Source organism: Palaemon carinicauda, chromosome 21, assembly GCF_036898095.1.
Source record: "Palaemon carinicauda isolate YSFRI2023 chromosome 21, ASM3689809v2, whole genome shotgun sequence".
Lineage (NCBI taxonomy): Eukaryota > Metazoa > Arthropoda > Malacostraca > Decapoda > Palaemonidae > Palaemon > Palaemon carinicauda.
Window position 1 is genome coordinate 36,944,701 of NC_090745.1, and position 25,465 is coordinate 36,970,165.

Below are 25,465 nucleotides of genomic sequence, written 5' to 3' on the forward strand. Positions count from 1 at the left end.
AACGCCCTCGACCGTCAAAGCTCTGCAGGAATTCTTGGGCATGATCAACTATTATCACCGTTTTCTGCCAGCCATTGCTGCCACTCTTGCTCCCCTCTACGCCTCCGTCAAGGGCAAGCCAAAGGACCTGAAGTGGGGTCCCCTTCAAGAAGCAGCCTTCTGCAATGCAAAGAAGGCCCTATCAACTGCTGCGGCTCTCACTTTTCCTATCCCACACGCCCCTCTCCTTCTCTCCACTGATGCCAGCGACGTCGCTATTGGTGCAGTACTCGAGCAGGTGGTCAAAGGCTCGCCCCGCCCATTGGCCTTCTTCAGCAGAAAACTGTCCAAGGCAGAATCGGGTTATTCTACCTTCGATCGAGAATTGCTGGCGGTGCACTTGGCTGTCCGTCACTTTCGCCATTTCTTAGAAGGTACGCCCTTCGTCATTCGCACAGACCACATGCCTCTGGTGCACGCCTTCACTCGACAGTCTGACGCCTGGCCCGCCCGTCAACGCTGACATCTCTCCGCCGTGGCTGAATACAATTGCACCCTCCAATACTTCCCTGGGAAAATGAATCCCGTTGCCGATGCCCTGTCAAGAAACACGTTGGCTGCCGTTCAACTGGGATTGGATTACAACGCCCTGGCTGAAGCCCAACGACAGGATCCAGAGTATCAAGCTTGTAGGACATCCTGCACGTCCCTCCGTTGGGAGGATTTTCCCCTCGAAAACTCCAACACCACCCTCTTCTGTGACGTCAGTACTGGTAGACCGTGACCGTGGATTCCTGCTCCCATGCGTCGACAGGTGTTTGATTTCATCCACGGCCTTTCACATCCCTCGTGCCGTTCTACTGCACAGCTGCTGAAGGCAAAGTTCATTTGGCACGGCATTTCTAAGGATGCTAAGGATTGGGTCCGTGCCTGTACTTCTTGCCAAACTTCCAAAGTACATCGACACACGGATTCAGGAGTGGGCACCTTTCCTCAACCTCAGCGTCGTTTCGCACACATTCACGTCGATGTTGTAGGCCCCCTACCCACATCACAAGGACATCGTTACCTGTTTACCGTCATTGACCGCTCCACTCGTTGGCCTGAAGCCATTCCCATGGAAACTGCAACGTCCGCCTCATGTACATCTGCCTTACTCTCTGGATGGATTTCAAGATTCGGTATCCCTGAGCATATTACTTCTGACAGGGGAACCACTTTCACCTCTCAATTATGGACGTCATTAGCGAATCTCCTGGGCATCACCCTACATCAGACAACGGCCTACAACCCCGCTGCCAATGGAATGGTTGAACGTTTTCATCGCACCCTCAAAGCAGGTTTGATGTCCCGCTGCAAGGATTGCAACTGGTTTACTCAGCTTCCCTGGGTCCTCCTTGGACTAAGGACCACTCCTAAAGACGCCCTCGACGTCTCGGCAGCCGAAATGGTGTATGGCGACCCGTTGGTCGTCCCTGCCGAGATTTTTCCTTCTACAACCTCCACCGACGATCTCCAGCGCATACGTCACGTCGTGGGAAAATTTACTCCGTGCCGCCAGACTTACAAGCCCCCAGCGAAGCATCACATACCAACGGACTTGTACTCTGCAACGCGTCTTTCTGCGCAACGACACCAGCAAGCCACCGTTAACGCCCCCTTACACGGGACCTTTCCTTGTGATCCGACGCAGTCCGAAAGCATTCCTCCTAAACATTTGGGGCAAAGAAGACTGGGTCTCCTTTGATCGTCTAAAACCTGCTTATCTTCTGCCAGATGACCCGCCTACAGTTCGCCTCTCTAGATCAGGGCGCCCTATTTAACATGTACAGTATGTCATTTTTAGGGGGGGAGCCATGTACCAACCGTGTTTCACACAATTGTACATAATTCCTTTTGTATATATTATGCTTGTATCTTCGCTCCTCCCTCGCACTAAAACGAACATGAAAATTCCTTTCTGGTTTTTCCTCTGTGATATTGTCTGTCTTGTGAACTTGTCATGTCCTGTTGCCTTGAGGTTTTGTATATAAGGAGAGTGTTCCACAACAATATAACTCAGTCGTTTCCAATCTGCCTTTGATTTCACAACTCCTCTCTCGGCCCGTCACAACAGGATCTATAGAATATACAATATATAGATTTCGGGTTTATGGTGGGTTCACATTCCTTTATCATTTCTAATAACCTTGAATGTGTTACTTTCTTCTTGTTGGGTGAATCTTTTAGCCATTACCATATACACCTGGGAGCAGTCTTGAAGGTTCCATCTGCATACTAAACTTCTGCTGAAATGAGATGTTGCCCCTAACTTCGCCTTCCAAATAGCAAAATTCTGTCTTCACCGGGACCACTGTCTTTTGATAAAAAATAGAAATATTTCATCTGCGTTGGCTCTGCTTCATAGGTCGAATATTCTTCAGGGATCACTGAATGGTGAAGGTCACTAAGAGGAGGGGCAATAATTTGATTCCGTTTCCCTTGAAGAGCTTTCTTTAAGGTGGGACTCCACTGAGAATACACAGGCAACAGGTAGCATATGACTTGGATTTCTTGCAACATAAATGTTGCTTGCGGCTTTCGACCAGGAGACAGGATAACTGCGTCAAATCAGCATCGTTGTCATATGTAGCAGGCTGCAGAATTAAATTCTCAAATAATCTGGATATGGAATTCACCTATATGGGTTACTTGTACTTTGATATCTATTATAATTCTAAGATTCAGGAGGACATTTTTTGAGTCAATATCCTTTCCCATTAGAGGTCAAGTGCTAAGACTGAATTGAACTACAAAAATTAAATAAAACCTTTAGCTATATGACTCAGCTATCTGCATGTAATAAAGTATTTTAATAAGCTAAATAATTTTCGTTATTCTGGGAAAACAAGATTTACATAAATTTACCAAGGCACTTCCCCCAATTTTGGGGACTAGCCAACATCAAACAAGGGAACCAAAGGGGACCTTTCCTCTCTCTGCTCCTCGAAGCCTGACGAGGGATTGAGCCGAGTTTGGCTGGTACAGCAAGGGTGCCACAGCCTACCCTCCACCAAAAAATTAAGTTTCATACAATGAATCCCCTACTGCTGCTACCTCCGAGGTCACCAAGGCGACCGGAGGAAGCAGCAGAGCCTACCAGAACTGCGACACAAATGGTCGCCATTCATTCCTATTTCTAGCACTCTCTCTTGCCTCTCTTACATATATCCTCCTATCACTTAGAGCTTTCTTCCCTCCATCCATCCACTCTAATCTTGGCTTTCCTCTTGTACTTCTCCCATCAACTCTGGTATTCATCACCTTCTTTAGCAGACAGACACTCTCCATTCTCTCAACAAGGCCAAACCACCTCAACACATTCATATCCACTCTAGCTGCTAAATCATTTCTTATTCCCGTTCTCACTATCGCTACTCTGTTCCTAACTCTATTTAATCGAGATACACCAATTATACTCCTCATACACTTCATCTCAAATACATTCAATTTCTGTATCTCCACCACTTTCATTCCCCCCCGACTCCGATCCATACATTACAGTTGGTACAATCACTTTTTCATACAGAACTCTCTTTACATTCATGCCTAACCCTCTATTCTTTACCACTCCCTCCACTGCCCCCAACTCTCTGCATCCTTCATTCGCTCTCTGACGTACATCTGCTTCCACGCCATCATTTGCAGCAGCAACAGACCCAATGTTCATAAACTGATCTACTTCCTCAAGTAACTCTCCATTCAACATGACATTCAACCTCACACTACCCTACCTTTTCATGCATCTCCTAACCCTACTCTTACCTACATTAACTCTCAACTTCCTTCCCTCACATACCTTCCAAACTCTGTCACTAATCAACCAAGCTTCTCTTTCCAGTCTGTAACCAGTACAGTATCATCCACAAACAACAACTGATTTACCTCCCATTCATGATCACTTTCGTCTATCAGCTTCAATCCACGACTAAGCACTCGAGCATTCACTTCTCTCACCACTCCATCAACAAGCAAATTGAACAACCATGGCGAAATCATAAATCCCTATCTCAGCCCCACTCTAACTGGATCCCACTCGTTCACTTCATTTCCTATCCTAACACATGCTTTACTACCTACAAAGAAACACTTCACTGCTTGCAACAACCATCCACTAATTCCAAATAACCCCATCACATTCCACGTCGCTTCCCTACTAGCACTATCATACGCTTTCTCCAGATCCATAAATGCAACATATACCTCCTTGCCTTTTACTGAATATTTTTCGCATATCTGTCTAACTGTAAAATTCTGATTCATACATCCCCTACCTCCTTTAAAACCACCATGTACTTCTAAGACTGCATTCTCTATTTTATTCTTAATCCTAATAATTAGTACTCTACCATACACTTTTCCAACCACACACAACAAACTAATGCCTCTTGAATTACTACACTTATGCACATTTCCTTTACCTTTAAATAGTGGTACAATACACGAACACACTCAGTCTACTGTTATCAATAACAACAAAAAACACATATTAAACGGTCTCACCAACCATTCAAGTAGAGTCACACCCCCTTTCTTTAACATCTCAGTTCTCACACCATCCATACCAGGTGCTTTTCCTACTCTCGTTTCATCTAGTGCTCTCCTCACTTCCTCTCTTGTAATCTCTCTCCCATTCTCATTTCCCATCACTGGCACCTCAAAACCAGCAAAAGCAAATCTATCTGCCTATCTAATATCCTCAACATTCAATAAACTTTACAAATACTCTACCCACTTTTCCTTGCCTCCTCTACTTTTAACAACCTTCCATTTCCATATTTCGCTGTCTCTTCAATTCTCAAACCACCCTTCCTTACTCTCTTCACTTCTTTCCAAAACTTCTTATTCTCTTCATATGAATGACCCAATCCCTGACCCCACCTCCAGTCAGCTGCCTCTTTGTCTCAGCTACCTTACAATTTACTTCCACATTTTTCCCTCTATAGCTTTTATACTTCTCTACACTATTACTCTGCAGCCCTTCATCAAATCCCCTCTTTTTCTCTTCCACTTTTATCTTCACTCCTTCATTCCATCATTCACTACCCTTGCTCATGCTACATCCAACAATCCTCTTACCACACATATCACTTGCAATCCCATCCAAATTTTCTTTTACTAACTTCCATTCCTCCTCTAAATTACCAGTTTCTCTCACTTTCACTGTGTCATATGCCATTTCCAACCTTTCTTGATATTCACTTCAGCCTTCACTACCTCCCTTTTACATCCTCCCGCTCTATTCCCTCACTATTTGTTACAACTAATTTTCCTTTGACCAAAAAAATATCAGACATACAGTTAGCCATACCTCTAAGCATGTGCAAGTCTTTCAATCTTCCAAACATTCTTCTAGTTCTCAACACATAATCCAATAATGCCCATTCTACCAATCTTCCATTTGCCACTCTTATCACTCTCATTTTCACCTGGCACGCCATACTTCCCAATGACACCTTCCACCTCTCCAGCACCCACTCTAGCATTTAAGTCACCCATGACAACTACATAATTCCTTCTACCCAGTCCCTCTACACAGCTAGTTAATTCGTTCTAAAATTAACTTTTCTCACAACCTGGCCCTTATGCACTAACAAAAGCCCAACATTCCCTACCCAACCCAACCCTCACCCACATCAGCTTATATATCTCCTTCCTTTCCACTACTTTACTTGTCATTCATTCACTCAGCAATAAAGCCACAACCTCTCTTGCTCTTCCCATTTCAATCCCAGATACTCTACCAGTTACATCACCAAACATCACTTCACCGTTCCCTTTCATCTTTGTCTCACACAAAGCCAACATATCCATCCTTCTATTCCTAACCATACTTCCAATTTCTCATCTTTTACTCTATTGTACTACATCCAAGCACATTAAAACATCCCAAAATTAGAATGCGAGGAGCAGTCACTCTCCCGCCAGCTCCATCTATTTGATATCTCACAGGAATAAGATACAGGAGAGGGGGTTCCCAGTCCCCTCGTCCCGTCCCTTTTAGTCGCCTCTTATGACACACAGGGATACGTTGGCGCTATTCTAAATGTTCTTATGACCCCACGGCCATAGGGGGCATACATTTCAAAATCTCTCTCTCTCTCTCTCTCTCTCTCTCACTCTCTCTGTATATATATATATATATATATATATTTATATATACATATAATATACCTATATATATATATATATATATATATATATATATGTATATATATATATATATATACATATATAAATATATATATATATATATATATATGTATATGTATATATATATATATATATATATAAATATATATACAGAGAGAGAGAGAGAGAGAGAGAGAGAGAGATTTTGAAATGTATATATATATATATATATATATGTATATATATATATATATATATATTTACGAAGCTGGTCTAATGTACCGTAAATACAATAGTTTATTAATTATTTTATTTATATTTTTTTTGTGCATTGAAGATATGATAGCTCCTCTCATGTAGATGTAAGTATATTATATAAATTACGTAAGACTTTCGTCATTAATTTCATTGTATTCTTAATTTAAGTTAGTATATGTAAATTTACGTTGTTTTTAAGAATTAAATTTTTAACTTCACGTATTTTGGTTACAAAGTCTCACATAATCTATTTGAGTATTGTAGTATTTGACTGGGATATGAACAAGGGATTATGTAATGTTCTTTTATATTTTATGAGGTATTGCATCAGGTTTGAGAGCGAATGTTCAGTACCACGTGCCTTGGAAATTTCGCAAAAGACCTAGTAGTAGGATATTATCTTTTTTTATTTCGGGGTCAAAGGGTGGGCAGACCTAGCTAAATGAAAGAGCGCGTAAGTAGCGTTCGGCAGAGCGCCACTTGGTAACTATGATGCCTTTTGGCCCAGCCCACCACGCTTCCCAGTTTGTTGGGAAGTTTCTGGAAGCAGTTAGGTTTTATATAAAAAGGCGACACCAGGTTACAGAGACAGATAGAGAAATCAAGCCTTGAGATCGTCTCTCACCTCTCTCCCTCTCGCACGCAGCTCAGAGTATTGCTTTACAAGTGTTCAGTACCTATAGGGTGTCCTCACCTAAGTGACACTGTGCACCAAAGCAAATCGTGTGTTGGAAAGATATGAATTCATTGTATTAGGGTGAGTGTTGGCAATGTGTAAAAGTTTTGTAACTGGCCCTGTAGGAGGGTTAGGTACTTGGTATTGTGATCTGGTTATCTATTTTTTAATAAGTGTCAAACGAAAATATTGCATTATTAAGATTTAATTTCAAGCTTTTGTATAATTTTCATTGCAGTATTTCTTTTGTCTTAGTTCAGATTTACCATTCAAAGTCAAGTGTTTATATTATTTTCAGATCGTAACGTTTAGTCTTAATCTAAGTTTTGTTCAGACTTAATTTTTTTCAAGTGACTTATTTTGTTATTGTGTAAACTCTTTCAAAGTTTTGTAACATATATATATATATATATATATATACATATATATATATATATATATATATAATATATTTATTTAAGTAAAGAGTTTATCATTCCAATCACCATTGTTTAGAATAATGTTAGATGTATGGTTACCAATAACGAGCCATAGAATAAAATATTTTTGGTGGTGGGACCTGGGATCCATAATAGCATAATATATTTGCGGTGTCCAGACCCTTGGGATCGAGCAAGTCTCTTTTAAATATTAGTGATAACAGTGCCATGTTTTAATCGAAGTTTTGGAATAATTCAGTGTTGATAAGATTTTTTTGTATTGTTTGGATATATTTATGGGATAGGAATCTAATATTTTTCAAATTACAAGATGGTAGAGTTTAATATCCAAGAATTTTTTAATAACCCAAGTGTTCAGGAAATGTCAGAAGCTAATGTAACTAAAGCTCAGTGGCTCTCTATCTTAATGGCATGTAGCGACCATGCAACGAGTGGGATGATTAAAGCCCAAATCAAGCGTCTAGCCTTAGAAGAGTTGATAAACTCAGGAAAGTTGTCGGGAGAGAATATTGTGGAAGCTCGTGAACTGTTGGAGGAAACTGAGGAAGAATTTTTAGCAAAACAAAATCCAGTTGACCCTCAAACTGAAGGCATGAAACCAGATAAGGATGATGAGGCTGAGATTCGACGATTAACAGTGGAGGAAAATTTAATAAAGTTGAAGATGATGGCAAAGAAGGAAATGGAAGAAAAAGAACGACAAGAATCCTGAGAAATTGCAAGACATGCAAGGTTAATGGAAGTGAGGGAAATTGCTGAACGAGAAGAAAGAGAGACAGGACAGGAAGAAAGAGAGGCAGAACGAGAAGAAAAAGAACGAGAAGAAGCCCGGGATATTGCAAGACCGGCAAGGTTAATGGAAGCAAGGGAAATTGCAAAAAAAGAATAAAAAGAGAGAAGACAGGAAGAAGAACATAGGAAAGAAAGACAACGAGCGAAAGAAATGGAAGCAAGGCGAGAAGAAAAATAGATTAAAGAAGTGAGATATGCGCGAGAGTGAGAGTTCTCGCATGCCCGTGCACAGCTGATCACGCAAACCGGGGCAGCCCCTGCTAAGCACGATCCCGTATCTAATGTGTTGGAAGCCCAGAAGTTAATTCCAAGGTTCACAGAAGACTTTCCACATGAGTTCTTCGATCATTTTGTAGTGGTCGCAGCAATGATGAAATGGCCAGAAGATAAGTATTCTGTGTTATTATAAAGTGTGATCTTTGGGAAGGGCGCAGTGGTTACTTATCATTATCTCAGGACTAGAGGATGGAATATCAAGAAGTGAAGAGGAGCATGCTGCAGCGTATCAGATGACCCCTGAATATTATAATGAAAGATTCCGAAGTTTGAGAAAGGACTAGAAAAGAACTTTCCTGGATTACGCTGATAAGGTACCACATGTTTTAAGAGATGGAAAGAGGCTGCTAACATAAAGGAGATGGCTGATTTAGAGGAATTGATAGTACTAGAGCAGTATCTACAAGGAATTCCTGAACACATTCGAATGCACTTAAGAGAGAGAGAGAGAGAGAGAGAGAGAGAGAGAGAGAGAGAGAGTGAAGAAACTGATAAAGCCGCTTTGATGAGTGAAGATTACAATATTACCAGTCGTAAACCTTCCTCTGGCATGAAGTTTCAATTGTTGTTCCAACCAAGACTAAAGTATTCGCCGAACCATGGAAACCAGTTCAGTGATAACTGTATGAAGAAGTTCAATAGTTAAAGTGGAAGTAGCACTGGTACTGTCCCTAAGCAGAATGAGATAGTACCACAGCAGCAAACGTTAAATCATCCTTCGTCAAGTATCGTGAAAGATGTGCAGAAGGTTGATATTGTCTGATCTAAGTGTGGCAAGAGAGGCCATATCAGTAAGGAATGTTAGTCAAACCAACTGAAAGCAGTAGCCCAAGTGATTAATGATAATTCGACGTCACAGAATGCAAAGATGAAGAAACAATCAGGAAAAGACAGAGAGGCAAATAAACCAGCCAACATTTGCATGACAAACAGGAAAAACCCAGACAGTGTGGATGCTTTTAAACCATATATTTATGAAGGCAGCAATAGACGGGAGTGAGCAAACCCCGGTCAGGATATTGTGTGACACAGGTTGTAACCATAGAGTGATGGTACGAGTACACCCGTTGGTAGAACAGTCTCACATAGGGGACTCGGTTATTTTGAAGGGAATAGGAGGTGAGGAGGTCACCCTTATTTGCCGTTTGAACCTGTCATACGAATTGGTGACAGGTAATTTTGACTTTGCAGTAAAGAATTCATTGGCTGTCGACGGAGTAGATGTCCGGTTGGGTAATGAGGTTGGTGAAGTGCCGTTCATGCCTTGTCCCATTGTATCAAAGAAACCTTTGAAGTATAGTCCTACGACTGAACTCGAGAAGGACTATCTGTATCTGTTTCCTAGTTGTGTTACGACTATGAGTATGAAGAAGAAAGTGGCTGCTGAAAAAGAAGAAAAAGAAATCGAAGGAGCAATGAACTTAGAAGATTTCTTTTCCGAAGAAGAGGATTCCCTTGATTGTATGCAAGAAGAGAATTCCCAAGTAAGCCCGAGCAAAGTGGAACGACAGCCAAGTGGACAAGAGGACAAAAAAGAAAATGAAATCGAATGAGCAATAAACTTGAAGGATTTATTTTCCGAAAAAGAGGATTCCCTTGGTGGTACGCAAGAGGAGAATTACCGAGTAAGACTGAGCAAAGAGGAACGATTGATGAGCGGACAAAAGGACAAAGAAGAAAAAGAAATCAAAGGAGCAATGAAGTTAAAGGATTTGTTTTCTGAAGAAGAGGATTCCCTTGATGGTACACAAGAGGAGTATTCCCGAGTACGCCCGACCAAAGAGGAACGACATACTAGTGGACAAGAGGACAAAGAAGAAAAAGAAATCAAAAGAGCAATTTGTTTCCTGAAGAAGAGGATTCCCTTGATGGTACGCAAAAAGAGAACTCAAGAGTAGGCCCGAGCGAAAAGGAACACCAGACGAGTGGACATCAGGACAAGAAGAAAAAGAAATTGAGGGAGCAATGAACTTGCAGGATTTGTTTTCCTTTGGACAGCGAGCAACTGAGCCATCTGGTTTAAGTAAAGGAGGAACTGTTGCATCTACACCAAAGAGTGCAGATTTAAGGGTAGACCACCATTTATGTTCCTGAGTTATACCACAAAGGGGTTCTTTTATAGTTAAATTGTATTCCTTTTCAGTTGAAGCATTAACTCTCTGAGCAAACGCTCTAAGCTGAGAATAGTTATTCAAAGTCAAATCTGATCTGTTACCCTTTCAAAGATGATAGGCCTTCTGCCTTTCCAAATATGCCCATCTATAATCATCATTGAACCACGGTTTGCCATTCAGTCGATACCTTAGCACTCGGGAAGGGATACGCCTATCAATAATGTTGATTAGATTCAAGGGACAACAGGATCAACACTACTATCTATTTGTGACTAATTCAAGCACATAAGATCAAGCAAAATCCCATTCCAGTCTGCTTGAGATTTCATAAATTTTCACAAGAGTATAATACATCAGGGACAGGATACTCAGTCTTTACTTCTAATGAAATCAAGGCATGATCAGATGTCCCGACTGGAGAACCAACCCTACTTGTTATAATGCCAGGGGAGTCAGTGTATACAAGGTCCAAGCAATTACCAGACCTGTAAGTAGCATCACATAGGATTTTCTCACAGCCTGATTCAGAGGCAAAGTCTAAAGCTCTTAAGCCATGGCGATCGGTAGAAGAGATAGAACTCACCCACTCCCTATGATGAGCATTGAAATCACCAACAAAGACAAAAGAAGCCTATCATCTTCTTGTATCGAAGATAGAATCATCCATGTCAGGATTCCGGTAGATCGAACACAAATAAAAGTTGTTATGCCTGCCACAAACTTTTATTACCCGAAACTAATGAGACATTCATAGCAGGACCGCCATTCCCCTGGCCCTAGGGATGGCATCACGTTTTAACATTATTGGCTTCTTAAAACCAGTTATAAGGAGCTCAGATAAGTGCCTCATATTAGAAACCAAAGTTTCTGAGCACAAAATAATATCATACTGTATGTACATAACCGTAAGGTCATGAATATTTGCATGAAGACCACGAATATTGCAATACAGTAGACGACATTGAAGAAATAAAGGACGTACTGGTCCCAGATTTCGCTCAATGTCTCCAGACAGCATAAGAATTAATGGCAATAAAAAGAGACACCGTACTTAAAAACTAGATCAACAAGAATTATAGCAAAAACAATATGTACAGAGATATAAATAAAGTGATTGATCATACGCATAGCCTATAGAAAAAAAGTCGGAAAAACTGGTCAACCTGGAGGAGCCGATACACCATGCAAGGCTAAATACCTTCCGGGATAGCCACTTCAACTGAAGGAAGGACAGTAAGGATAGTTATGAGAAGAAAAATCATCAGATAAGGGAAAGACAACCTCTTGATAAACCACTAGGTATTCATGCCCCTTCTATTAAGCCTGCCCAACACACCATTTCAAAAAAACAAGAGGAAGAGAAAAAAAATTAAATAGTGTGCCTTAGTGTACTCGAAAGCAAGAGAGCTCTAACCCAAGACAGTGGAAGACCATGGTACAGAGGTTATGGCACTACCCCAAACTAGACAGCAATGGTTTAATTTTGGAGTGTCCTTCTCCTAGAAGAGCTGCTTACCATAGCTAAAGAGTCTCTTCTACCCTTACCAAGAGGGAAGTACGCTAAACAATCACAGTACAGTGATTAACCTCTTAGGTGAAGAAGAGTTTGGTAATCTTATTGTTGTCAGGTGTATGAGGAAAGACGGGAATCTGTAAAGAATAGGCCAGACTATTTAGACCTAACAAAGCTAGAGTAGGCCATCAAATTACTTTTATTTCACGTGTGGAGTTTTCAGGCCTCTGGACAGAGTACAATTTCTTTTTTTTCATTCAAGAGTGATGGTATGTGAACTACGTCATCAAAGTTATTAACAGGGTATTTGTGCCTTGAGTGACAGTTCTCCTTTTTCTCCCCTGCTGATCTTGTCCTTGTCGTAGGGAGACTTTCCCGGAACAACAAGTTACCACTCAACAGTTAAATAAAAATTCTCTACATTACCTACATCATTATGTGCATTTACCTAATAAAGGTCTTGTCTCATCTATCCGGTGGCGCAAGTTTTATTTTTTTTAACAGCTTTTGAGAGAAATCAAAAGAGAAAATGTGGCAAACTAATAAGCTTGTCAGTTTCACAATAAAAGATGTAAAAAGTTGTACTTAACTTCTTGTTTGAATGTGTACCTTCATTAAACAGAGCGAAATTAAAACAGAATTTTCTTACCCTTTTTATGTTGACGAATTTGGGTTGCTCATGATAGTTAAGACTCATAGAAATATGAAAAAAAAAAGAAAAAAAAAACATGGGGGTACAGTATTTTTACAGTGGGAGACACACGAGAGGCGTATTAGCGTCTCTTTTGTTGATGGCTAAAGTTTGAGAAATTTTTTGACGAAGAAACACCCTTAGAGGCGATATCCTGGTATCTGACAGCTGATCGTAGCAGCGACAAAATCATTTTTTTTTACGATTTTTATCTAACCATTTACAATTGGTGCACAATGACTATCATAAAATACCAGTTGGCCTACCCGATGAATTTAACCAAAATCATACTAACGATGTTAATTCTTTGCTATAGATTTATTCCCAATATTGATCAAGTTAGGGCTAACAGTTTTCTAAGCCTACCTCTTCTTAACAACTTTTTCAAGTTTACCACTAAAAAAAAGTAATGAGGAATCCAGCAATGATCTACCTCTTCTATTAGAAACAAAGTTAACCAACAGGTTCCCTACTGACGTTCTAGTACAGCCAGATCCTATCCTACAGGCAACGAGAAACCAGGGGAAAGCTAGCGGGAGTCACAATAGGATAGACCTGGGGAACGTAGAAAACTCCAAGGATAACCCTTTTGGGTCAAATGAGGCTTATTCTTCCAGAAATAAGACCAGAAAATACATTTTGGTCTTCCTATTCTTCTTTTCAAAGCCTCTTCTATTGGGAGGATGACCGGAATTCGAGTGTTTTGATAACAAAAGGGGACAAACTTTTCCATCAACTCATGAAAGCCTTTCTTTCTTAACCCAAATTAACTACCTTGGTACCAAACTTCAAGGACTATATTCCATCTGATGCTGGAATTATTCCTAATGAAAAAAGAATGAATTGTATTCTCGTAAGAACAAACATGCTCCCACTACCATTAGTTAGTTTTTGGCACCATCATACTTAGAACAAATTCCCATTACTTTAAAGTAAAAAGGCTTAAAATTTCCATGGTGTTGAATATTATTTGCAAAATGAATATGATCGTTAAATAAATTACATGATTATGAAGGCATTGAAAAAATGATTACCTTGTGTTCTCTAGCAAGTTATGGGTGTCTTCTACTGGTATTACAAAGACATCACTGGTGTAAGTCAGGGCATATTCTCGGAGTGGAATCACGCTGGATCCTTTCTCAGCGTAAATGGACACTCTAATCTCATGCCCAGTGTTTGTTGTTGAACATTTCCCTGTCTGCATAGTTATTCCAATAACACCTACGTTCCTGTAAAGAAGAGGCATATATCAATGTGTAGTAAATAAATATATATAATATAGATTTTCTAATACACATAAAAATTTCATTCTCTTTTGGATTATCCTTGGAATTGTTTATATTCATCAAGAACAAACTCAAAGCCATAAAGATGAACTGTTTAGAAATTTTCTGGAAATGCATGCAATAAAGAAACACGCTAAAGGTGAAAGAAATAATTTTAAATATACATACATACATACATACATACATACATACATACATACATAGTTTACGAGTCTGATTCGTTCTGGGAGGATGCTTCTAACCTATGAAATAAAACAAACTCATACGATGCTTTCTAGTCCCTAAATAAACATAAATACTCGTTTTTAAAGGTTTGTAATGCTAAGTATGAAACAATTATAAACTTTAACATCAAAAATTAACCAAAATAATAATTCCAAATGAAAAATATAAATAATTAAAAAGTTAACTCGCACTAACTTTGAAGAAAGTCATGACTGGCGTGAGGGAGACGAAAGAGGAGGAGGGGCCGGGAGAGGAAAGGGGTTACAGCTTGTTAAAAGAATCTCCCTGCATTAGTAGCCTAATGGTAGTTTTCTCTCTTGAACGACATTCATCATCACAATTGACTCACTTAATTTATGTCTAATGGATAGTTGGTCATCTTCTTTTTACACTCTTACATTCAATTTCATCAAGGAACCTATCAAGAAATGACTGCTTTTACCTTTTCTTTAAAATGGTATGAAAATCAGGTGAAATTCATGGGAACATGGCGTAAGCATTGCGAGGATGGTGTATGAATACTGCATGACGGTTTTTGTACTAGTCTCTTCAGTACTTATCTAATAAAAATGCCCATGCGGTGCAGAATTTATGTAAGCAGACTAATGCAATACTCCTAACCAAATTTAAATTTGTATGCTCATATTCCGATTTGCTCGTATTGAAAGTTAATTGCATCCTTAGGTACTACAGTAAATATGTGTTTGTAATTCTATATATATATATATATATATATATATATATATATATATATATGCCTTAATACATAAAGTACAAAAACGTAATACAACAACAACAAAAAAAGGCTATAAATTCACAAAGGATGAACAGTAATACAAAATGAAAGTAGACAATTACAGGCAAACATATCTTCTGTTGTGTCTTTGTACTAAACATTTATTATTTCCCTTTTGCCTGCATCTGTCTGTTTTCACCCTGTATTACAGTTCATTCTTAGTGAATTTTGAGTGGCTTTTTTTTGCATCAGGTTTTTATACTATGTGTATGAAGCCAATAGTTATTGAAAAGTTATGCTAATGACTGATCTTTTTTATGCGAAGTTAATTCCCCATCTAATCTTCACATTTTGTCTCTATTCGTCTTCTCTATTTTTATTTATCCGTTGTATGATTTATTTCAGGCACCACCCCTCTGTTTTCCAATTCTTAATTATTCTTGGCATTATTTATTTAAGGTTCCCCCTCTCCTCTCCTTCCATCTTCCAGTTATATTGATCGCTCTTCAATCCGCGTGACGAAACAACAGGTAGATTTCCACAGAGCAGCCTTTGGTGTCTGTATGAAGTATTTGATTGTTCATATTTCCTTAAAAATCATATTCTAAAATGAATCAACAACTTGCCTTGAATGTCAATTGTACATTTAAATTTATATATATTTTATTTACCTCTCTCTGTATATTTTCAATTATTGAATATGCCAAATAATTGGTTTTGCTTGCTGGTATATTCCCACAGAATCACAATGTTATTCCTTGTATTCTTTATAGACAACCTTCAAGACCTCTTCTACAAAGGTATTAATCAGGATTTCTGATATGATATGGCAAGTCAAGTTTTCTTCTGCCCAGACAATAACGCATCTCTGCTATCACCTGTCTGAACGTGGACTTGTGAGCATTCTCTCCCTTTCAAACTACACATTCAATCTTTGGCTACAGTACTGAGCAGTCATGAAGCTAGCGGAAACCCGTCCATTCACTTCCATACTGTCTCAATTATCATGATGTAGTTCAAAGGCCGTAAGATTATCCACCTCGTCCTTGGTGATCAGCAATTTGGACTGAAGAATCCCTTAAACCAGCTAACAAAAGCACTCAGATTCTCAACTAAGCGTCCTTGCCAAGAAATGAAACCTCCAAGACTGGGGCCCTATACCACATAAACTCTGTCCTCTTCAAATTCTAAGGACTCAAGCCACGCCTCAGAAGAAAGTCTGGAATTCCCGAGAGTTGTTCTAGTGTCAACGTGGCAATGTCACTGATTTTTTTTATATGTTGAGGAGGAGGCAATTTTCTTATGGATATTTTTAACTTAATGGTCGTCTGGTACCCAAGGTTTAACTTTGTGTCATAGTGTGACCATTTTCAGCATTTGTCAATTTGTGTAGTTTGTCACGTATAACTTAGACACTTGCCAAAAGTTGGTTAATATAAGGCGCAGCAACTAGGGCGGTGGTTGCCCGTTTATGACCCTATCTCCATGATTTCTGGATAGTGTGGAAATCAGTGTAAACTAAATTCTGTCACAAGCCACTGGGCCTGAAGAAAGAGTTGCACCATGTATAATGAATGTAAACTGTTGACATTCTTTTACTTCCCAGGTCAAGGCATGAGGGAGGTTAGAAAAGCATTGGGGGATTTGAGGTGGGGTAACTTATATCTGGGCGAAGCACCTGACCCCCATAGAGACAGGTACCATAAAACTCACCCTTGGAAATAGAGTGGGGGGAGTTGGGCGCAGAACATGGCTGCGTGCACTCGGCGCCGCTGGGCAATCATCACTCACAAGTGACACTCCACTAAGTTGCGATCTTAGTAGTAACTTTTGTCTTAGACTTAAAACATGAAACAAGTATTATGTGTGCCTCTTCCCCTTGCTTGACTTGGATAGAAAATAAAATTGTGATGTTTAGTTAATAAGGCAGATTTGGGACGAGATAAACTGCTATGCTACTGATGAAGAAGATTAACAGCAACTTGTTTTGTATCCGTTCTCCTCGAGTGTGTCTGTAAATTACAAGTAATTCGCTGTTAATTAACATTAGTATAAACTGTTCCAGTAATTTGAAAGTCAAATATAGAGTTCTGTTGAAGATGTACTTAAACGATTTATTCACATTTGAAAAAGAATCCACGTTTAGGCAATAAATCCTCTTATGATGTAAATGTCTAATTCACCACCTCTTGTCATTTATTATTATAACTACCACATGTAGTGACAAGGTTTTAGCTGACCATTCTCATGGAATAACAAAGTTAACATTAATTTTCAATTTATTCCCATTATATTTCACTTCGATTTTTTTTATGTTCTTTTTAAACATTCGTTAATTTGTGTAGGTTTTGACTTGTTCAAATCGTTTTTGTAAGTTGTTCTGGTCCCATTTCACTTTAGGTTTGATTTCACGTACCTTTTGAATATTTGTCATTTCATATATTTCCACTAGCCCCTATTTTCAGGGGTAATCAAGTTCAAATTATTCTGCAAGTTATTCCTGTTATAATCCACTTTACTTTTTGATTAACCCTTTGCTTGTAAGATACAGAAGAAAAGACAAAATGCATAAATATATAAATCAACACCCGTGGCTGACTATCAATAGTAGAAGTTCAACGACTTAGTCCAAGGCAAATACAAATTTTTAATAAGCTTATGAATATGATAACTCATATTAGAATTATAGGCGTAAAAAGTCTTCAAATGTAATAAACCATGACGAGAAGTCTTAGAATGACTATCACAGTAAGGTCATGACAGTTCTGAGCTGACAGGAAAGGCATGAACAAATAGCAAGTTTATTGAACTCAAGGGTTCCTCAAAGGGAACACTCCCCCCCCCCCACACCGACCCACACAAACGAACACACACACACACACACACAGAAGCTCAAAGACTGTTTGTCATACTTACGCCATTACAACTCGGGGCTGCTTTGGATATGCATGACCAATTAATAGGTATATATTATCAAAGATTTTCTTATAACCTCCAATAAAATCTCAAAATGGATGAATATCACTTTGAACAGATTATAGAATGCTTTTCACAGCAACAGCATGGCAATTTGGGGCTGATTGGAAATGCGTGACCATATAACAAATAAGATATATATGAAAGTAAAAATAAATAACTCCACCACGTTGCATTCTGGAAAGCAGGTTGGATTTTATGATTTTTGTAACTATTCATCTTGGTAATAAAGAGACTGAAGTTGACTTACATAATGTAATAAAAACTGCTGGTTATCATCAAAGAAATATTGCGTTTATGAAAAAGTATCTAGACAAAAATTCTATACAGAAACTTGTGATAAACTGTGTTATTACCAGGAGTGACTGCTGCAACTCTATCTACTACAATTTACCAAAAGCGTAACTTGAGAAATTACAAAACATAATAAACAGAGGAGCAAGACTGATAAAAGGTGTCCCACCTAGAAAAAGTATCACCCCTCTACTAATTGATTTACACTGGCTTCCGATTAAAGCGAGAATTGCATTTAAAATATGTACAATAACCCATCAAGTTATCAGAACCGGGCATCCAAAATACTTAGAAGGGTTGCTACATATTGCACACTGTGACGGGCCGAGAGAGGGTTGTGAACTCAAAGGCAGGATGCAATCAACTGAGTACTTTATAAAGGAATACTCTCCTTTATATACAAAACCTCAAGGCAACAGGAAAATACATGTTCGAGAAAGTGACAATGTTACAGAGGAAAACCGGAGACATGAATATTCAGGTTCTTTTTAGTGCGAGGGAAGAGCGCAGATACAAGCATAATATATACAAAATAATTTATGTACAATCGTGTGACACACGGTTGGTACATGGCTCCCCCCCTAAAAAGGACATACTGTACATGTTAAATAGGGCGCCCTGATAAAGAGAGGCGAACTGTAGGTGGGTCATCTGGCAGAAGATAAGCAGGTTTCAGACGATCAATGGAGACCCAGTCTTCTTTTCCACGAATGTTTAGTAGGAATGCTTTCGGACTGCGTCGGATCACAAGGAAAGGCCCCGTGTAAGGGGGTGTTAGCGGTGGCTTGCTAGTGTCGTTGCACAGAAAGACGTGCGTTGCAGAGTGCAAGTCTGTTGGTATGTGATGCTTTGCTGGGGGCTTGTAAGTCTGGCGCCACGGAGTAAATTTTCCCTCGACGTGACGTACGCACTGGAGATCATCGGAGGAGGTTGTAGAAGGAAAAAATTCGGCAGAGACGACCAACGGGTCGCCATACACCATTTCAGCTGCCGAGACGTCGAGGGCGTCTTTAGGAGTGGTCCTTAGTCCCAGGAGGACCCTGGGAAGCTGAGTAAACCAGTTGCAATCCTTGCAGCGGGACATCAAACCTGCTTTGAGGGTGCGATGAAAACGTTAAACAATTCCATTGGCAGCGGGGTTGTAGGCCGTTGTCTGATGTAGGGTGATGCCCAGGAGATTCGCTAATGACATCCACAATTGAGAGGTGAAAGTGGTTCCCCTGTCAGAAGTAATATGCTCAGGGATACCGAATCTTGAAATCCATCCAGAGAGTAAGGCAGATGTACATGAGGCGGACGTTGCAGTTTCCATGGGAATGGCTTCAGGCCAACGAGTGGAGCGGTCGATGACGGTAAACAGGTAACGATGTCCTTGTGATGTGGGTAGGGGGCCTACAACGTCGACGTGAATGTGTGCGAAACGACGCTGAGGTTGAGGAAAGGTGCCCACTCCTGAATCCGTGTGTCGATGTACTTTGGAAGTTTGGCAAGAAGTACAGGCGCGGACCCAATCCTTAGCATCCTTAGAAATGCCGTGCCAAATGAACTTTGCCTTCAGCAGCTGTGCAGTAGAACGGCACGAGGGATGTGAAAGGCCGTGAATGAAATCAAACACCTGTCGGCGCATGGGAGTAGGAATCCACGGTCGCGGTCTACCAGTACTGACGTCACAGAGGTGGATGGTGTTGGAGTCTTTGAGGGGAAAGTCTTCCCAACGGAGGGACGTGCAGGATGTCCTACAAGCTTGATACTCTGGATCCTGTCGTTGGGCTTCAGCCAGGGCGTTGTAATCCAATCCCAGTTGAACGGCAGCCAACGTGTTTCTTGACAGGGCATCGGCAACGGGATTCATTTTCCCAGGGACGTATTGAAGGGTGCAATTGTATTCAGCCACGGCGGAGAGATGTCGGCGTTGACGGGCGGACCAGGCGTCAGACTGTCGAGTGAAGCCGTGCACCAGAGGCATGTGGTCTGTGCGAATGACGAAGGGCGTACCTTCTAAGAAATGGCGAAAGTGACGGACAGCCAAGTGCACCGCCAGCAATTCTCGATCGAAGGTAGAATAACCCGATTCTGCCTTGGACAGTTTTCTGCTGAAGAAGGCCAATGGGCGGGGCGAGCCATTGACCACCTGCTCGAGTACTGCACCAATAGCGACGTTGCTGGCATTGGTGGAAAGAAGGAGAGGGGCGTGTGGGATAGGAAAAGTGAGAGCCGCAGCAGTTGATAGGGCCTTCTTTGCATTGCAGAAGGCTGCTTCTTGAGGGGACCCCACTACAGGTCCTTTGGCTTGCCCTTGAGGGAGGCGTGGAGGGCAGCAAGAGTGGCAGCAATGGCTGGCAGAAAACGGTGATAATAGTTGATCATGCCCAAGAACTCCTGCAGAGCTTTGACGGTCGAGGGCGCGGGGAAGTTCTGAACGGCTGCTACCTTCTCAGGTAGGGGATGGACTCCTTCAGGAGTGATGCGGTGCCCTAAGAACGACACTTCGTTGGTGCCAAAGGTACACTTGTCGTACCGGACTACAAGGCCGTTTTGTTGCAGGCGGTCGAGCACGATGCGCAGGTGACGGAGATGTTCCTCTTTTGAGGAGGAGAACACATGTATGTCGTCCACATAACATACACAGAAAGGGAGGTCCCCTAAGATGCCATCCATGAGACGTTGAAACGTTGCCCCAGCATTAGGAAGGCCAAAACAGGAGTAATTGAAGGTGTATGTACCAAACGGAGTGGTGATGGCGGTCTTGGGGATGTCTTCTGGGTTCATAGGCACCTGATAATACCCCTTCAGGAGGTCGAGCGTAGAGAAAACCTTCGCTTTGTGCCGGTAGGAGATCACGTCGGCAATGTTTGGGAGGGGGTAGTGATCCGGTTCTGTTTGCATGTTCAGGCGCCTGTAATCCCCGCACGGATGGAGGGAGCCGTCTTTCTTCAGAACGATGTGTAAGGGTGACGACCATGGGCTGGAAGCCTTTTTGCAAAGGCCCATTTCCTCCATTTCGGCGAACGTCTGTTTGGCGGCTGCCAATCGTTCCGGTGCCAGACGTCTGAATTTTGCGAAGACTGGGGGTCCCGTCGTCTTGATATGGTGATAAATACCGTGCTTGGCAGGAACCGTGGGTGTTTGGCGAAGTTCTGGACGGAAAACCTCCAGGTACGACGTGAGGAGGTGGGCGTAGGCATCCGTGGGTGCGCTGATGTGGAGAGCAAGGTTAGAGGGGGTTGAAGAGGTGTCGACAAGTACGAGTCTGCGTTGACCAAATGTCGGTGGGCGACATCGACCAGAAGGTGGAAATGAGAGAGGAAATCCGCACCGAGGATTGGCATTGTGATGTCAGCAACGAGGAACTTCCAATTGAATTTACCGTTTCCGAACGATAATGTGAGGTTCTCGTAACCGTAGGTGGGTATCGCAGATCCGTTGACAGCTACCAAGCGGACGTCGGCAGATGTAGACAGACTACGTAGTGCCTTGAAGAGTTTCCTTGGCAAAAGAGAACGACAAGCACCCGTGTCTACCAAAAATCGCACGCCCGTTCTTGCATCCTGTAAAAAGAAAAGATTAGAGACACGGGAGGCCACCGCCACGAGCGATGGCCTACTTAAACGTTTTTTGGCCACTGACAATCCTCGGCACATTTCTTCGCGGTTGCCCCGAATCTGAAGTGGTAGTAGCAAAACTGCGCGGATGGGAGGTAGTAAATGGCTGTAGAAGTCGTACATTGGGGTGCGAGCGATTGGTGGGTGGTGGGCGGCTTTGTCGCTGCTTTGGCACGTCACGGGGTAGGCGTGTATGTCCTACAGCATTCATGTCAGCTTCGGTTGACGTTGAATAGGCATCCTCTTCGTCAGGGGTGGAGGCGTTGATGGAGGTCTTGAAGTGGCTGTCCATAAGGGTGTCGGCTTTGGTCATCAAGTCCTTTATGGGTAAACTATCGACATCGGGTATGGCAGCGCGTACAGGTTTGGGTAAACTGCGTATCCAAAGGGCACAAAGTAGGTTCACCTCACGAGGAGAGCCGTCTGCGGCAGGTTGAAGGCGAGCGATACTGGTCATTTCCCTGAGGGCAAGCGAAGCCCTTTGGTCCCCCAACGGTTGTCGTGAGAGCTGAAAAAGCTTTGCTATACGGGCGGCTGGCAACGGCGAGTACTGCTGCAGAAGGTATGTTTTGAGGGCGTCATACGGTATTGGGGTGTCTCCTTGTTCACAAAGCCAGTCGGATATTTCTGGGAAGGTGTCCTCGGGTATCGCCGCGAGAACATAATCTGCTTTGGTGGTTAAGCGAGTCACGCCCCTGATGTGAAACTGGACTTCTGTGCGCTGAAACCAAGCAAACGCCTCTCCGCTGGCAAACGATGAAAGTCTGAATGGAGTGGCCGCAGCACCAACTTCCGTAGAGTCCGCCATAGTACCAAAGATGGAGGGGCGAGGGGGTGGGGGTGGAAGGCGGTGGGAGCGAGTCAACTTCCGGGGTCACCAATGTGACGTGCCGAGAGAGGGTTGTGAACTCAAAGGCAGGATGCAATCAACTGAGTACTTTATTAAGGAACACTCTCCTTTATATACAAAACCTCAAGGCAACAGGAAAATACATGTTCGAGAAAGTGACAATGTTACAGAGGAAAACCGGAGACATGAATATTCAGGTTCTTTTTAGTGCGAGGGAAGAGCGCAGATACAAGCATAATATATACAAAATAATTTATGTAAGATCGTGTGACACACGGTTGGTACAACACCCAACAAATCGTGTCGACACGAGAATAGTTACAGATGGCTTCAAGCTGTTGGAACCTAGATTTATGACTACTTTAGGCTCCAGAACTTTAAATATGTGGCCCCGAGACTTTATAATAAGCTCCCATGAAGCATTTGAGTAATTGAAGACATTAAGGCTTTCAAGATGAAACTGAAGACTTTCTTATTTCAACAGTCATACAACAGTGACGATTTAACAGTAAGTGGGGTTGCCCTGCTGTATGGGACCGGAAAAGCAGCCATCAAAGTAAAGTCAGTAAGTAAAGTATCAAAAACCAATAGTAAAGCACTTGATGCCAAGACGTCTAGTTTGGGATAGAGCTGGTGTTGGCAGCTGGTCACTCAGGTATCGATTCAGGAAAATTAGGGGAACACTGATAAGTTTTCATCAAACTTACATAAGGCTACATCCACTTGGACGTACTTTGTTTCAGATGACGTCAGAAGCGCAGAAGCTGCAAGCAAAGTTCGGTATAGTTTTTTTTTCCTTCTTCTTTCCCGTGGGATTACCGAAGTAATGAGAGATGTGCTCATTGGTGGTTAAGACTAGGGAGATGACATTTCCGGCCGTACGAAGTTATTACTGGCTGCCAGTGCAAGACCATGTGTTCCAACATTATGTTGGCGCAATCTACAGTGAATGGCGAGTTGCAATAATTTTTTAAATAAAACTCAGGGCACTAATATTAATATTGCTTTTGAAGATGGGAGGAAGGGAAAACTAGCTCTTTCCCGCAGATAGCACATACGTCACAGGCGAGAAATGAGGCAAATTAGCAAGTCAAGGATATTTTTTCTTCAGCCCAGTGCACGCTATGATTTATGATGCACGTAGCATGGAATGAATACATTGAAAATAAACTTTTACTACATGAAACACTACCATCAACGTGTTGATGGGCCCGGCCCAGTATGTCTGTGCGCAGTGATTTCGCATTTTTTTTTCTCTAGGCACCATATTTCCTTATCCCTTTATTTCTATAGCTCACACACAGCAATAACAATACACAAGAGAATTATTAATTTTTTTTTTTTTTTTTTTTTGCGTACGAATGTTCATTGCAATACAATAATAATAGAGAACTTGAAGAATTAGTAATGTCTTGACATCCAATCTGACGTGATAAAAATCTTGGTGTAGGTAATGAAGATGCCATTATTATTATTATTATTATTATTGTTATTATTATTATTATTATTATTATTGTTATTGTTATTATTATTGTTGTTGTTGTTGTTGTAGTTGTTGTTGTTGTTGCTACTACTACTACTACTACTACTACTACTACTAGCTAAGCTACAACCCATTTGGAAAAGCAGGATGATGTAATCCCAAGGCCTACAACAGAGAAAACTAGCCCAGTGAGGAAAGGAAATAAGAAAATAAACCAACTATATGATAGGTTATGAGAATCAAAATGAAATATTCTATGTACAGTAACAACATTAAAACATCTTTTATATATGAACTATAAAAAGATTAGGAAGATCATTCCACAACTTGATCAAAGTGGAATAAAACTTCTAGAATATTGAGCGGTATTGGGTTCATGATGGAGAAGGCCTGAATATTAAAATTAACTGCATACCTAGTATTATGAACAAGATGTTACTGCCCTGAAATATCTAAATGTAAAGGATGGTCAGAATTATGATAAATCATATGCAACATGCATAACAAACTAATTGAACGACGGTGCAAAAGGTTGATATCTAGATCAGGAATAAGAAGTCTGATAAACCGTAAATTCCTGTCCAACGAATTAAGATGAGAATCAGCAGTTAAAGGCCAGACATGGGAACAATAATTGAAACAAGGCAGAATGAAAGAAATTAAACATTTTTCAATAAGCCATTTTTTTTTCTTTTTTTTTTTTTTTTTTGCTATTGAAGATGAGACAGACCTAACGTGTTTCTCAAAAGTTAACTTGCTGCTGAGAATCACACCTAAAATTTTGAAAGTGTCATAAAAGTTAAAGAAACTATCAAATGCTGAGATCCTGATGTCGAGGAGCAACTGTTCTTGGCCTACTTACAATCATAGTTTGAGTTTTGTTAGGATTCAACTTCATGCCCCATAATTTGCACCCTACACTAGTTTCAGCAAGATCTCTATTAAGGGATTCAGCCACCTCAGATCTATTTTCAGGAGATAGAATTGATGCAAAGGGAGTAGCATCATCTGCATATGCAACGAGCTTGTTTTCTTGGTTGAACCATATGTCATGTGTATAAGGAATGAGAAGTAATGGGCAAGAATACTACCCTGAGGAACTA

At 41.1% G+C, this 25,465-nt stretch overlaps 1 protein-coding gene across 1 annotated transcript in view; it reads right to left on the bottom strand.

The window, feature by feature from the left end:
- The window catches only part of LOC137614836 (reelin-like), a 596,609-nt gene that overhangs the window by 551,495 nt on the left and 19,649 nt on the right, over positions 1-25,465 (bottom strand). Inside the window, exon 2 of the mRNA XM_068344496.1 lies at positions 13,945-14,139. Within this exon, the coding sequence (XP_068200597.1) occupies positions 13,945-14,139 (195 nt within the window). The remainder of the gene's footprint in view (positions 1-13,944; positions 14,140-25,465) is intronic.